The sequence below is a fragment of the Lissotriton vulgaris genome, chromosome 3_1, assembly GCF_964263255.1.
Source record: "Lissotriton vulgaris chromosome 3_1, aLisVul1.2, whole genome shotgun sequence".
NCBI classification, from domain to species: domain Eukaryota; kingdom Metazoa; phylum Chordata; class Amphibia; order Caudata; family Salamandridae; genus Lissotriton; species Lissotriton vulgaris.
In genome coordinates, this window is record NC_141689.1 from 1360893887 (window position 1) to 1360908866 (window position 14980).

General features: G+C 39.6%; 2 protein-coding genes across 4 annotated transcripts in view; one reads left to right on the forward strand and one right to left on the reverse strand.

Annotated features, from left to right (window-relative positions):
• Nucleotides 1–14980, reverse strand: part of HOOK3 (hook microtubule tethering protein 3) — a 1217139-nt gene that overhangs the window by 1118392 nt on the left and 83767 nt on the right. The gene's annotated exons all lie outside the window — the stretch shown is intronic.
• On the forward strand, nucleotides 1147–8891 carry LOC147727893 (uncharacterized). Its single transcript, XM_086963197.1, has 5 exons — nucleotides 1147–1249; nucleotides 1820–1903; nucleotides 2544–2643; nucleotides 2864–2992; nucleotides 6661–8891. The coding sequence occupies exons 4-5, from the start codon at nucleotides 2980–2982 to the stop codon at nucleotides 8085–8087; spliced, it is 1440 nt and encodes a 479-aa protein (XP_086819323.1). The 5' UTR covers nucleotides 1147–1249; nucleotides 1820–1903; nucleotides 2544–2643; nucleotides 2864–2979; the 3' UTR covers nucleotides 8088–8891.

Sequence of the window (14980 nt, forward strand, 5' to 3'; positions counted from 1 at the left end):
ACACATCCTCTACTTTTACCATTACGGCGGGTGCGGCTTCTAGCTGCACCCGCCGCAATGGTAAAAATGCATACATTTCATTTGTATGCAGAAAGCGGCAAGCACCGTGCGATGCCTGCCGATTTCTGCATACAAATACAGGGGGGTACCATAGGTACCCCTCATGTGCACCCCCCCCCCACTTCACCCAGGAGGCCCGCAACAGGTCCTCTCAGTGAAGTTTCACATGCTTTTCCACGGATCGTGACCCCTGAGTAGGAGGAAAACTCTGCATGGCTTGCGGAGTTACCTCCTGTGAAATTAGGATGTGACCGCCACCCTAACGGACACATCCTCTATTTTTACCATTGCAGCAAGTGCAGCTTTAAGCTGCACACGCCACAATGGTATAAATGCATACATTGCATTTGTATGCAGAAAGCGGCAAGCACCGTGCGGTGCCTGCCAATTTCTGCATACAAATACAGGGGGGTACCATAGGTACCCCCCATGTGCACCCCCCACACTCCCCCCCTTCACCCAGGAGGCCCGCAATGGGTCCTCTCAGTGAAGTTCCACATGCTTTGCCACGGCGGAAAAGCTGCAGCGGAAAAGCATTTTAAAAAACACATTCTAATGTGGCTGGCGGTGTCTGAGAAACACCGCCACCATATTAGAGCTTTTCCATCCTAATGTGGCGGTGGGTCTTTGGTGGGTCAGCAGAGGATTTTCCGCATGCTCCGGACCGGCGGACACATCCTCTACTTTTACCATTACGGTGGGTGCAGCTTCTAGCTGCACCCGCCGCAATGGTAAAAAGGCATACATTGCATTTGTATGCAGAAAGCGGCAAGCACCGTGCGGTGCCTGCCAATTTCTGCATACAAATACAGGGGGGTAACATAGGTAAATCCGCAATCCTAATGAGCCCCCTTAGTATTCTTACTCCGCCAGGTACTTACCAGAGGGCAGGTTTTGATCAGAGTCTGTATTCATGAATTACAAATCTTCCTTCTTTGGGTACTTACCTCAGAATAGGTGTGTTGGTCAGTGTCTTGGTGCCAGATTTTCTATTCTTAGTGCTATTCTTAGTTGGTACTTACAACAAAGAAATGTACTATTTCGAATTTACAATTTTAAAATATGCTATGTCTTTATTTTTCTAACAAGAAATCAGATAAAGAACCATTTGCGACAATCAAAAATCTGGTAAAAGGAAGAACATCTTAAGAGATCAGTTGCATGAAAGAAAAATACAACCAATCTTCAGGTACAAATAATTTAACCTATAAATTTGCTTTATCTAATTTTAACCACATGGCTGCTGGCCGTTCCCCCCCCCCCTGTGCTGGAAAATGCCATTTTAGTGGCACCATGACGAGCTCAGCTCGTCATCAGCACACGACACCCGTGGGTGATGACAAGCTGAGCTAGTCATCAGCATCGAAAGGGTTAAAACTTATACTGGTGCAATGAAGAAACTCTGTTTTCTGAGAGCACTTTTTCCAATTCTTACTCTGCTTCAAACATGCCTCAGGGAGGATATTGGGTATTAACTGGGGACAAGTTTTACTATTTTTAGACAGATGGGTGCTTTCATTTGGGTAGATGTTGGACAGAGTACGTGGACCAGATTAAGTAGTCTTAAACCACCATGGACTTACCTCAGAAAAGGTGATGGAAAATGTATGTGAGCCAGATTATCTATTCGTATTATGCTGAATAATTACTTTATTGAATGTGTTTGTTAATACATATTACATTTTCAAAATATGTTACAACAAATAAATGTAATATTTCTAAATTGTAAAATATACTATGTCTTTGTTTATTAAAACAGAAATCTCCATTACCGTCAATACATAAACTGGAAAAAGGAAGAACAACTTATAACATCAGTTGCATTAATACAACCAAATTTCAGGTATAAATGAAAGAACCTTTTAATTTGTCATTTGCATTTTTAAAACCAATACAGGTTCAACAATCTAACTCTGTTTTCTGAAAGCACGTTTTTAAATTTTTACTATATTGAAAACTTACACCAGTGAAAATGTTAGGCTGAGTCAAGGGGTCAAGTATTAGTAATCAAACTCCGCAGGATACTTAAATTAAAGAAGATGCTGGTTAGTGTTGGAGAGCCAGATTAACAATCCATACACCGCTCGTTACATACCGCAGGGAAGGTGTTGGTCACTGTTTGGGGGCCTGATTTACTATTCTTACTCCTCTGGGTACTTACCTCATAGTAGTTGTAATGGTGTTTGTTAGCATGTTTGCGCCAGATTTACTATTCTAACCCCGACGGTTACTTACCACTGGGAAGGAGTATGTAGGTGAATGGGGCAGATTTACTATTCATACTCTACCGGATACTTACCTGAGGATAGGTGTTGGACGGTGTACTTGAGCTAGATTTAATATTCTTACTCCGCTAGGAACTTACCTCAGAGAAGATCTTTGTCAACATCTAATAAGTTTACTAAGAAAGATACAACAGAGAAGTGTAAAATGTCTAAATAATAATTGTTAAAAAAATGCTGTATCTTTGTTTTTCTAACCAGAAATCGCAAAGAGAACCATTTACATCCAACCATAAACTAGAAAAAGGAAGAACAGCTTTCCACATCTTTTGCACGAAAGAACAAAACATCCAATATTCAGGTACAAATGAAACAACCTTTTAATTTACCTTATCTTTTTAAATAAACCTCTACTAAAACAACCAGCTTACTCCTTTTTTTTAAATTAAGGATTTTTATAGTAATATTAGAAAATAATGAAACAGATAAACAAACTTAAAAAAATCAATTTTAAATTTGCAGATTAACCAATAATTTTTTGTTAACTATTCTAATCCTATTATTGATACATGTAATTGCAGCTACGTCTTCAACATTGACCTGGAAAACCAAACAGACTGGAAAAGAGAATACAAAAGAAAGCAACACATACAGCAATACTACTGCAAACGAAACTTCACCACAGAAGAACAAAGAAATGCAAGCCTCAGGTACAATCAAAAACATTTCTGAAAAAACTAATCTATAAATTAACTATTTTAATCAGATATTAAAACTGTCAATAGTGTATCACATTATAATTTGATGTATGATGTTACTATGCATCTTGTCTCAACTCATGCCTTTTATTTGGGGGGGGGAAATCCCCCCAAACCCCTTTTCTGATTTGCAAGCTTTTTTTTTGGGGGGGGGGGGGGGGGGGGGGGGGGGACCAAAGCAGGTGATTGGATGACCCCCAATCCGCATACCACCTCTAGACCAGAAGGAACCATTTGCAACTGGCCAACTGGAATTTGCACGTGAATTGTGCTCACTTCTGAGGGTGTTGGTTGGGTTGGTGGCGGGTCAGTAGTTCCTTATAAATAATAGATGAAGAGGCCTCGCCAGCCACTGGTGAGTTCTGATGTTGGTTTACTCAGCCCACTGGGGCACTGACGGATGTATTTACTCATGTTAACCCTCGCCGTCTGTTCCCGCACCCCTCCCACACCCCCGCTCCGCCCCCTCCCCTGCCTGCCATGTCGCGTCGCATTTCTCCTCCCCCCTCCCCACAGCAATGCCCTCCGTTTTGACTCGCTGCCTCCTCCTTGTTGGTAGATGAACGCCAATCGCGTTATCGAACATCTTTCACTTCTCAGCCGAACTATTATTTACTGAGCGAAAAAAAAATCTTGTTTGCCTTCCACTTTTGGTTTGTCTTTATGCGCGTTTCACAGTTTCGGCGCCTACAACACAATGTATATACAACATGGCTAATTTTAAGTGTGAAATCTGATAAAGCCTTTGTTTACAATGTACAACTAAAGGTCGAGCGTCCCAGAAACTACATTTCCCAGAATACATGTGTCCGAGAACACGCGTATCTTGCTGTTACTCTTAAAGACCCGGTGTTCTCAAAATGTATGGCGGCGAGAAAAATGTTAGTCTGAGTTACTTCCAACAGTTCACTTCGAACTCCTGTATATTTTGTACCCCATCTAAGGCATCCGATTGCCTCTATGTTGCCTCTATGTTTGAAAAACAATTCTGCTCAACTTAGAACGTAGTTAAACTTGAGTGGCGCCACTTAAATTAGTAGAACCACTGCCCAAAAGACAGATGGGTAATTAATCTCCTTTACAAAATAACAAATACTTACTTCACAGTTCCAAATTAATTCGACAAAAAAACCTCTTTCTCGCCAAACTAGTTCTGGAAAACACCGGTCTCTCCGTGCTTCCAACAGAGCCGCCAGATTGGAAGGCGGGAGCCGGTGCGTTTCACTGCAGCCTCTTTTCCGCTGCTGCCGGAAGTTCCGGTTAAGGATAGTGGCCATTTTGTTTTTCACTCCCTTCAAGGGTACTATAGTGGGAAGTGCTGCCGGTGTCTCTTTGCAGTCATGTTTCCTCTGGCTAGAAGTGCTCTTTCGCTGTCTGGTAAGGACGGGGTGACATTCTGTGGAAGCCTTCGCTGTGGTGCTTAAAGTCCAGACCAGACTGTCTCTGTTATTGTATCTCTTCCGACACGAGTGATATGCTTTTGGGGGTTCGCTTCTGTCAGTGCAGCCTCCTTCTCCGTATTCTCAATGGCAGAGTATACTTTATGCAAACAAGTTAATGGGAGAGGAGTTCATTTGTATAACTGCAGTTTTTAAATGTTGGGTAACAAGTATTGTTTTATTCGCGTAGTAAAGATCTAGTCCAAAGGTTAACTTCTTCCTGTATAGAGCTAGTTTTTGTCAGACCACTGACCAATTAAATATACATGCGTACACTCCCTTGCTGCACCAGCCCCACCGCTTGTAAAACTCTTCTGACATTTCTGATCTGCCTTTGTTCCCCAAAGATTAATTCTAGGTTATAGTAATATTGAAAGGGCATTCTATCCTGCATCTGTTAAAACCTGTTATGTCCTTTGCATGCCAGAGGTAAGTCGTGCCCTTGAGCATGAAGTTCACCTTAGTAACGAAAAATGCAGGGTTTGTTAACTATCACTCCAGGTCCTTAAGTGCAACCAGGCAGGCTCTTGATTTTTATTTTCAAACATTTTACAACAGTTTGTTACCAATTTGGCTAGTTCTGTTGTGGCCACCTCTAAGATGTAACAGTGACTGACCTCTTTAATATAGCGATATATATTGCACTTCAGCCATGTGTAACCACTCCTTATCTGTTACTTCCCCTATTTAATGGTAGGTAGTCTTTGCAGCGACACCTGAAGGGTGGAAGACTGAGTCAAGTGTTTAACTCGCTGAGACATCTCGCTTCACAATACTTACGGCTGAAGATGTCATTACGACTCGTCATTTTAGATTCTGCAACTATAGAAGCTCATTCATCTTGCACCTCATTCGCCTTTGTCCAGTATTCATGTTAGCACGCAAACTATCCTTAAACCAATGTTTCTAAAAAAATAAAAATGGGATATTTCTCACCCTCACTCACCCTCAACCCCTCACCCACCCTCACTCACCCTCAACCCCTCACCCACCCTCACTCACCCTCAACCCCTCACCCTCACTCACCCTCAACCCCTCACCCTCACTCACCCTCAACCCCTCACTCACCCTCACCCTCACTCACCCTCACCCTCACCCAGCGCAACCACAGCATCTTCACTAAATATATTTAATAAACTTTAAGCTATTGGCAATATAAAATAAAATCCATTTTATTTACGTATTAATTATTAATTGTTTTTTAAAGCCATTGATTTTTTTTATATCAATACATATAAGTCACATATAAGTCCCGTTAATACAAAACATGTTGCTTTACAAATGCTAAGAGGTGTCACATTTACAAAAATTATAACTATTGGCTTTGTAAAGAAGAAAGCTATTAATTTAGCTATTTAGAAAAAACAACACATAAATAAAAAACAAAAAAATAAATAACACCTATAGCTCAAACTTTACTACTGCGAGACCTATTGCATTTCCAATGCTTGTTAAATTTTACCACGCATGAGTTACAACGCATATTCCATTTCCATGCTTAACTGTTACCACAAAAATACCTTTAAAACCAAATCTTTACAATGGTTTTCATTGAAAACCCAGGCATGATAAAGGCATTTTTTGGATAAGGGATAATTCCGATCCCTGCCACTGTAGGGTCGGAGAAAACAGGTAAAACATTTTTGGGTAGTTGAACAGTAAACACCCCACAGCGGGGGCTGACCTATGTCCTCAAAGATAATGTTCCAAATACCTGTGGTTCCCCCTCACCAGCTCTCTGTTTTTTAATAAATACCCAATTCCCCCATTACACATCATAACGAGGAAATGGAAGTGTCTTTTCATTTCCACTTACCGTGCTGATTTCTTTCACATCACAACAAAGGCTTTTTTTGGGTTGGGGGGGGGGGGGGGGGGGGGGACCCCCCCCAACCTCCCTTACATATCTTGTAGTAAATGTTTGCGTGATAAAGGCTATTAGTTGTAACCACCCATGCGTTATAATACATGTGTGGTTAAGGATATGGGTGGAAACAGTTGTGCTAAAGTGTCTGAATCCAGTTTTTATTAATTTGTTTAAACTAAATCTTGCATCTATTCTGAAACAGAAAAAATCATGATGTTTGTAATTCTATTTAGATTCCATTAATCTTCTGTACAGAAAAACACAAGTAGTTTTTAAAAAATGAAAACTCATTTTTCATCTTCTTCTATTTACAGGATCTTCAACAGATAATTCAAGTCGCCGAGCAAATTACGTTCAATCTAAGAGGGGTAACAGGTTGTTAAAATTTGGAGGCTACATTTACTGTAAGGATCGTTTAACTGAGCCCAGGAGTCATTGGAGGTGCGTAGAATATTTCTCATCACATTGCAAAGGCAGAGCGGTTACTCTGGGAGACATAGTGGAGAGGTCCACAGAGCATAACCACTCTGCCTCTGCAATGGAGATTGAAGTAAGGGAAAATCTACAGCAGATAAAATTTTTGGCATCCACCTCGAATGAACCCTGTGGCTCAGTTTTACGGGAAGTAGCACAAAACATCCCCATGCATGTTGCCAGTAATATGCCCACAATCCCCAATTTAAGGCGCATGATTCAAAGAACAAAACAGGCAATCATTCCACATGCAATTAGACCACAAACTTTCTCCGACATTAACATCCCCCAAGAACTAACTGTGACTTTTACTAATGAATCTTTCCTTTTATATGATAATGTTAATCCTGAAAAACGTCTTCTAATCTTTTCTACAACACGTAATTTGGCCACTCTTGAAAATACAGAAATTTGGATGATGGATGGCACATTTAAATCTACCCCCCATCCATTTACCCAAATTTATACTATTCATGGCAATATTAACCACACAACTATACCCTTAGTATTTGGTTTGCTGCCTGACAGACAATCTTCCACTTACTCTGAGTTTTTATCAGTTATAAAAACCAAAACTCTCAACAAAAGTCCTCGGAAAGTAATAATTGATTTTGAGATACAAATGATTAATACTATTTGTAAACTGTATCCAGACACCCAAATTCAAGGTTGTTTTTTTCACTTTTCCCAGGCATATTGGAGAAAAATACAGAAAACATCCTTAGCCGAAGATTATGTGTCAGACAGCAAACTGCAATATGAGCTTAAAAAACTAACAGCTTTGTGTTTTGTTCCTCCAGATTTTGTAGATGATTTCTACACTGCAATTGAACAATCAGATTATTATATAGCAAATGAAGAGAAATTGGCACCTCTTTTAAATTATTTTGAGGGAACCTGGATTGGCAATCTTAGCAGGTCAGGTAGCAGGAGGAAGCCAAGGTTCCCCATTGAGTGGTGGAACTGCTACTTAACTTACTTAGAGGGAGGAGCAAAAACGAACAATTCCATCGAAGGATGGCATAACTCATTTAATAAATCCATAGGTAGGAGTCATCCAAACTTTTATCATTTCTTGGAAATTTTAAAAAAAGAACAAAGTTTTCAAGAAATGAGGATGGCTCAGTCACTTTCAGGTATGCTAAATCCTCGAGTGACACGACGTAGCCGAGAGATGACTGAAAAACTTCAATCAAAACTCCAACAATTTCCTTTAATGGGCACGTCTGACTACCTTGAAAGTATTGCATATATTCTACATTTCTAACACGTGAATTGATTGCCTGTTTTACACATCACCCAAAAGTTAAAATTGACATTTATCGAAAAATGACCCAAATTTCAATTAAAAATTACTTTTGCTATCTTACCAACTAGCACATATTTTGACGGCACAACAATTTTGGATCATTATATTTAATTTGAAACACTTTAATTTAATTTTCTTTTTTTTTTAAATTAACAAAGTTAGGTTAGGTATGAATAAAAGAATGTTTCAAAGTTCATTAGTCTGAAAATAATTGTCCCAAAGTGTGTATATTATGGCAACCTGCATGGGGATCAAAGTGTAGTTCATTAAAATCTAAAAGGATACTCACCACAGAATTTGAAATTACCGTACAGAACTTTCCTTACAGTAAATGTACCTTTCAAATGTTTTCATATTTTGTGAAAAAAAAAAAAGAACAAAACCTAACCGGACCCCATCTTCAAGCCTTTGCATGCTGAGAGGAACGACAGACTACAGAATCAAATGTGAAACAATTATTGACTATTAAGTATTTTTCAAATTAAAATGGACGTTTATAACGATTAAACTAAACTCTAAAAGGATTAATATATCATATTAAGAAAATAATTACCAATGTTTTTGTTTAAAATAAAAATGTGTTGTTCATTATTAAAAATTGAATGATCTTTTTTGATTTTTTTATATTTATTCAATAAATACATTTTTTAACTGAAAAATGTTCTTATTTTTTTAACTAAATTCAATATTTAATCTTTTATTCTATTACATATTTGATTTGCAAAGATATAAAATGTGCATGATGTTATTAATAATTGCATTGATCCATTGCTTATAATGTTAATTGATTGTACAACATTTTTAAAACATTTGGATTTAATACATGAGTATTGGAACACTACCCCACCCAATACCCCTATATCCCAAGCATCCCGCACCTAAAATTTAGCGTAGTAATTTCATGTAAAGTATACTTCAAGATTTTCACATAATTATAGAGTAGCCACTTACAAATTAATACTCAGAGCTTTTATCCAATTTGGTTTGAAAATACCTGAGTATTAAAACACTACCCCACCCAAAACCCCTATACCCCAAGCACCCCGCTCCTAAAAGTTAGTATAGAAATTTCTTGTAAAATACACTACTTGTTTTTGTCATAAATAAGAAGTTGCCACATACAATTTAATACTCTGGTATATTTTTCCAAATATGAAAAAAATACCTGGGTATTAAAACACTACCCGACCCAATACCCCTATATCCCAAGCATCCCGCTCCTAAAAGTTAGTGTAAATGATTTCCCCCCAAAAAATACACTTCTTGATTTTGTCATAAATAAGGAGTTGCCACATTAAAATTTTTACTCTGGTATTTTTTTCCAACTAGGAAAAAAAATACCTTGGTATTAAAACACTACCCCACCCAATACCCCTATACCCCAAGTATCCCGCTCCTAAAAGTAAACGTAGTAATTTCATGAAAAGTAAACTTCTTGTTTTTCAAATAAATATGGAGTAGCCACTTAGAAATTAATACTCAGGTATTTTTTCCAAATATGAAAAAAAACCTGGGTATTAAAAAACTACCCCACCCAATACGCCTATACCCCAAGCATCCCGCTCCTAAAAGTTATTGTAGAAATTTCATGTAAAGTATACTTCTTGTTTTTCACATAATTATAGAGTAGCCACTTACAAAATAATACTCAGGGATTTATTTTCCAACTAAGAAAAAAATACCTGGGTATTAAAACACTACCCCACCCAATACCCCTATACTCCAAGCATCCTGCTCCTAAAAGTTAGCGTAGAAATTTCTTGTTAAATACACTTCTTGTTATAGTCATAAATAAGGAGTAGCCACTTACAAATTAATACTCAGGGTTTTTTTCCAAATAGGAAAGAAAATACCTGGGTATTAAAACACTACCCCACCCAATACTCCTATACTCAAAGCATCCCGCACCTAAAAGTAAACGTAGTAATTTCATGTGAAAAAAAATCACATTTTTTAAATAAATATGGAGTAGCCACTTAGAAATTAATACTCAGGTATTTTTATCCAACTTGGAGAAAAAAAACCTGGGTATTAAAACACTACCCCACCCAATACCCCTATACCCCAAGCATCCCACTCCTATAAGTAAGAAAAGTAAATACACCAGAAGGAACACACAGCCAGGAAGCCAAAGGCCAGCAGGGACCAGCTCAACTTACTGTACAAGTGAAATAGGACCTCAAAAAAGCAAATTCGGATCTGCTTTTCAAGCCCATTAAGTCTAAAATAAGGATGATGCAAATAAAAAGAAACCTGTATGTCCTTCTAAAATCCACAATGGCACCACTAGTAGGAATCCTACACTATACAGCATGTCTCACCCAGGATACCACATTAGTATATTTACAGATAACACAACCTTAAAAAATGCAGCAGCTCTGACTTTGAGCCGTATGATAAACGCACGCAAACGAGCTGGGAACAGATAAAAGCTGCTATTAATATGCTTGCCTTGCACATAGAATTAGAGTTTAGGCATGCTCTAGAGATAAGCAAGGATGGCTCAACGTTTCTAACTTAGCTGTCTACAGCTACCATAAGTGCAAAACAAAGCAATGAAGTCACAAACATCAATTACGTAAAAATGTAATATGCATTTAAATGTAAGTGCACTAAAAAATTACGTATTAACGAATATAAAAATAAAAAGCAGATTACTTACCTGTCAGCCGCACGCCTTTCACCAGCAGCCCTTACTTCGACCAACCAAAGAAACAAGCGTGAAAACACCAAACAAAATAAAAGGACTTCTTTTTAGACATACACGCATAACGTAGGATGACCGGAGTGTAAGCACGCAGAATGTAGGATGACCGGAGTATGCGTGGTAAAGACTGTCGTTATGCGTGGTAAAGACTGTCGTTGAAGGCATACGTGTGGAAGAGACGTTTACGAGGTAAGTGGTGCCTCGTAGTAAACGTCACGCGTACAAAAGCCTTCCGTTGTAAATGATGTTTCCCGAATATACTGTCACGATTGTGGATAACTTTGCCTGCTCATACTTCGGTCTGAAGTGGTCACATTAAAAAAAAAAAAACATAATATCTACGCTGCTTAACAAAATAACTTATTTACACGTACTGGCATAGAGCAGTGCCTGTAACGATCGGTATGTTGCATGCATATTTCCATTTACTTGAAGGAGCTTTGGACGAAAAGCAGTGTTTTCTTACTGTTGCATTGTAGACCTACAACTAGAAAAGCAAACTCGAGTAACAATGCAATTATGAAAGCAGCCAACGCGGTAATGAGGCGGTGCAGGGCTCAGGATTGTTCCCACCGGGGTCCATCCGGAGCGCGCCTCTCCCTCCTGTCGCCTGGTGACAACAGGAGACCCGAGGTTCCCTCCGGAAGCTGGCAGCCGTGTTGCAGACTCCTTGCACACGACGACTGAGCAGGCTGAAGCTATGTTTAGCTGCCGTGTCCTTGGAGCGTGAACACGGGAAATACCGACCCGGAGCCACCTGTAAATCAGTGTCTTGTTAGGCTACGAAGTGGTATTCGCGTCACGCGAGAGAGCGGAGCGACGCTTGGAGCTCTCCTCGCTCCATGGTCAAGGGTGCGCTACGCCAATAACCAGGCGTACTTTAGTACTCTTTCAATGTTACAAAAGCTGTATTTATGTTAGGGCCAACGACTGGCGTTCGAGTTACTGTCTCTCTTCACGTCCTCCCTGGCACGAGCTCACATGCCACGGAGGAGATATAAGAGCTAAAAGTAGCCTGGAAAAAGTAGTAGTAAAAGACAACCCACTCATCGTTTTAATATCTTCGCAGATTACCCAAAAGGTCCCTAGTTGTTTTAAAAGGGAGTCTTACCCAGTAGAACCAGAAAGCCGCCTCAAGAAGTTGGACTGCATTCAACTGAAGGGAACAATGGCTGAGGCGTGGCTAGAATAGCATGTATGAGAGTCACAGAAGTCGAACGGTAGGTATAGGTGTTAAAGAACTTGACGCATCTGAACACCAGTCCAGTCACGCAGAAAAAAGCTGCAATTAAATTATAATGCTGCACTAATAACTCCAATATTAATGTTGGAAAAAAGATGGCACACTGGGAAATGGCAGGAAGGCAACTAATATGTGGCTGCTAGGCTTAAACGGGTTTTCGAAGTATAGTGTGCCTCAGTGTCAGCTCTCAGATCATCACTGGTAAGCAGTAAGAGGAGCTACCAATGACGATGAAAAGTAAGGAAGAGGTCGAGGACTGGGAATCAGATTTGGATTGTTGTCAGCAGGAGGAGCAGGCTGTTTATCAAAGCAGAGGCTGCTCCAAGAAACGGGAAAAGGTGCGAGGTCCCTGAAATGCTTTTCTTGGGTACTAGAGAGGGGGCTGTCGATGGGACGGGAGGGGGAGCTACATATTGACGTCCTACCAATTGTGGACTGGAGCTACCTACAGGATAGGCTCCATTTCAAATGTAGAAACATACAAGTGTGTCTAATCCTCCATCGCTTGTTCTGTCGAAGTGTATACACGATTGTTGCTGCAGTTCAACTACTGTAACCACTGTATGCTGAGCGATGTTTAATAAAAAAGAGTTAGAAAAAAAATAGAGTGAGGAAGAGGGTGGTGATGATGATGAAACAGTTTTTCTGACATTGTGGAAATTCCCAAAGAGGCTCTTCATTGTGCCGGGGCAGGAGGTGTGCAAAGAAGGGTACAGACACGCATCTGGGGAAAAGGATGCTCTTTGGTTGTGGGCATCAGTCCCATTATGGAGAACGGAGAACAGAGTTGTAGTAACTCTGTAAAGAGTTTATCCCCATTAGAGTACACACCCATATTTAAGGTGTCACTTTTGGGAGTGAATCTTTGCAAAAAAATCGGCTAGTGGAAGTGCCTGAAAGAGTTGTCTGTGTTAAGCACTTTCTTTCTTTACTATTTATCATTTTACATACGTCGGTAATACACCGAGTGGCACTGACTTTAGAGCTTACATGACAATAGGTATGGTCATGTAATTGTTTCCCTAAACCAGGAGCTGTTGGCTGTACTAATGAGTGTCTGTTTTTCTTACAAATTCACTGCCCCATTATTGAAAGGAAAATATAAAGTGCAGGTATTAACTATCCCAGAGTATCTATTTGCTCTAGAAAAGGGGCCAGTTCTCTCTATTAGTACTGCAACCGTGCTGTGATGTGCTGGTATACTCCCACTCAAATAAAAACTCAGTTCCTGACAGCAACATGCCCCTCTAAAAATAGGACAAAAACTCGCTTTTCCCAGGGGCAAAAAATTGTGGTCTGTGGTGTGCCAGAGGGCCATACTGATGCCGGCAGGGTTTGAGTGGTGCGCTTAAGGGAACGGTGGGTCAGGGGGTATACATTGGGTTTGGGGGAAGCAAAGTATGTACATGGTGTGCCCTCCAAATTAAGCCCCTAGTCTGTAGAAAATTCATAGATTTGACTATACAGTGTTATGCAGTCTCTGAATCAGATTACCGGATCTTGAGGTAGGCATTCTTTGCTTGCTATTGCTACCTTGGGAGAAATAAGGTGTACAATGAAAGTAATTTGATTTTTGAACTTGAATGAAATAGAAATGCATAATGTGAAACAAGAAAATCTGGGATGAATCCCGGCTTCCCTATTTGACCAAATTGTGTAATACTAAGCAACTGTTTAATTTTTGCAGCAAGCAGTGTAGCATACAGTAAAGGGCTTGGAACCCACACATTACTTACCATATGCAGATTTTACTGTCGTACTTTTTTAGCTGTCTCCTAATTGGCCACCATTTGCCTCACGTCACGTCCTTTTATTGCTCCAGAGCATGGAACAAGTATTAATTTATATTATTTTAAATGTGTCCTTCTGCTGTCCATCCGTTGTTCGCACTGTGATTCGAGGTACTTTTTTTTCTGAACAGCATTATTTTTTCTATAATTTCTTTTTGGGTTTTTGGAATTCATCAATTCCTTTTTCAGCAACAAGCAAATGCCACGGACACTTGAAGCAGTTTGCGACTTTGCTTTACTTGGGCACTTCCTTTTACTAAAACATCTCGGTTGGCTTTTAACTTCCTTCCCGTTCCTTGTACGAAGTACAGATTTACTGTTTTTGCTTCAATTTCTTTTCAAATTTGGGTCTTCCTTTTATATGAACAAATAAATGGCACGGACTATTAAAGCTATCTGTATGACAGCATGTGCTGGTAGGCTGCGTTAGCTGGCTTTCTAAATCCGAATTCCTAACTACTCTGCCCCACTCCACTCCAATCTACCCTCCCTAACTTTTAACCATGATGCTCAGCTGCCACAGTGGGGGGGAAAACATGGCTAAAATACATTGCCATAGCCAAACAGCTCTACCATAGGTGAGGCCGATTGGCTTTGCTAATGCTCGCTTTTCATCATCACATATAAGAGTACCTTGAAATACAGGGGTTCAGGATGTGCACTGTACGAAACACCCTCTTGTTTGATTCAATTAACTATGATTTTATCCATGTAAAACAACAAGCAAGGCCACCTAGAGGGGACCACACAACAATGGACTTGCCGCTTAGTTCACATTGTTATCAGGGTGGCTTGAGGCATGAATGTTCCCAAGTCAATTTTTGAAAACTATCCTTTTTAAAAAAAATACTTCCTTCTGAATGCACTGATATAATCGGATATACTAAGTTTAAACACTTTTGTATGTTATTTGAAATACACATTTTTGGATTTTAAATGGACTTTTGTACACATTTATTGCAAGAGGTCTTTAAAAACGAAGAAGGGAAGTGGTGCAGGATATCTTATTTTTTATTTTGCTCCAGTTAGGTGGTAAATAAATGTTTGGATGTTGATTTAACATCTTTCTGTATCGTGCTCCGTCATGTTAGAGGTGAGAGAGCAAGGTTCC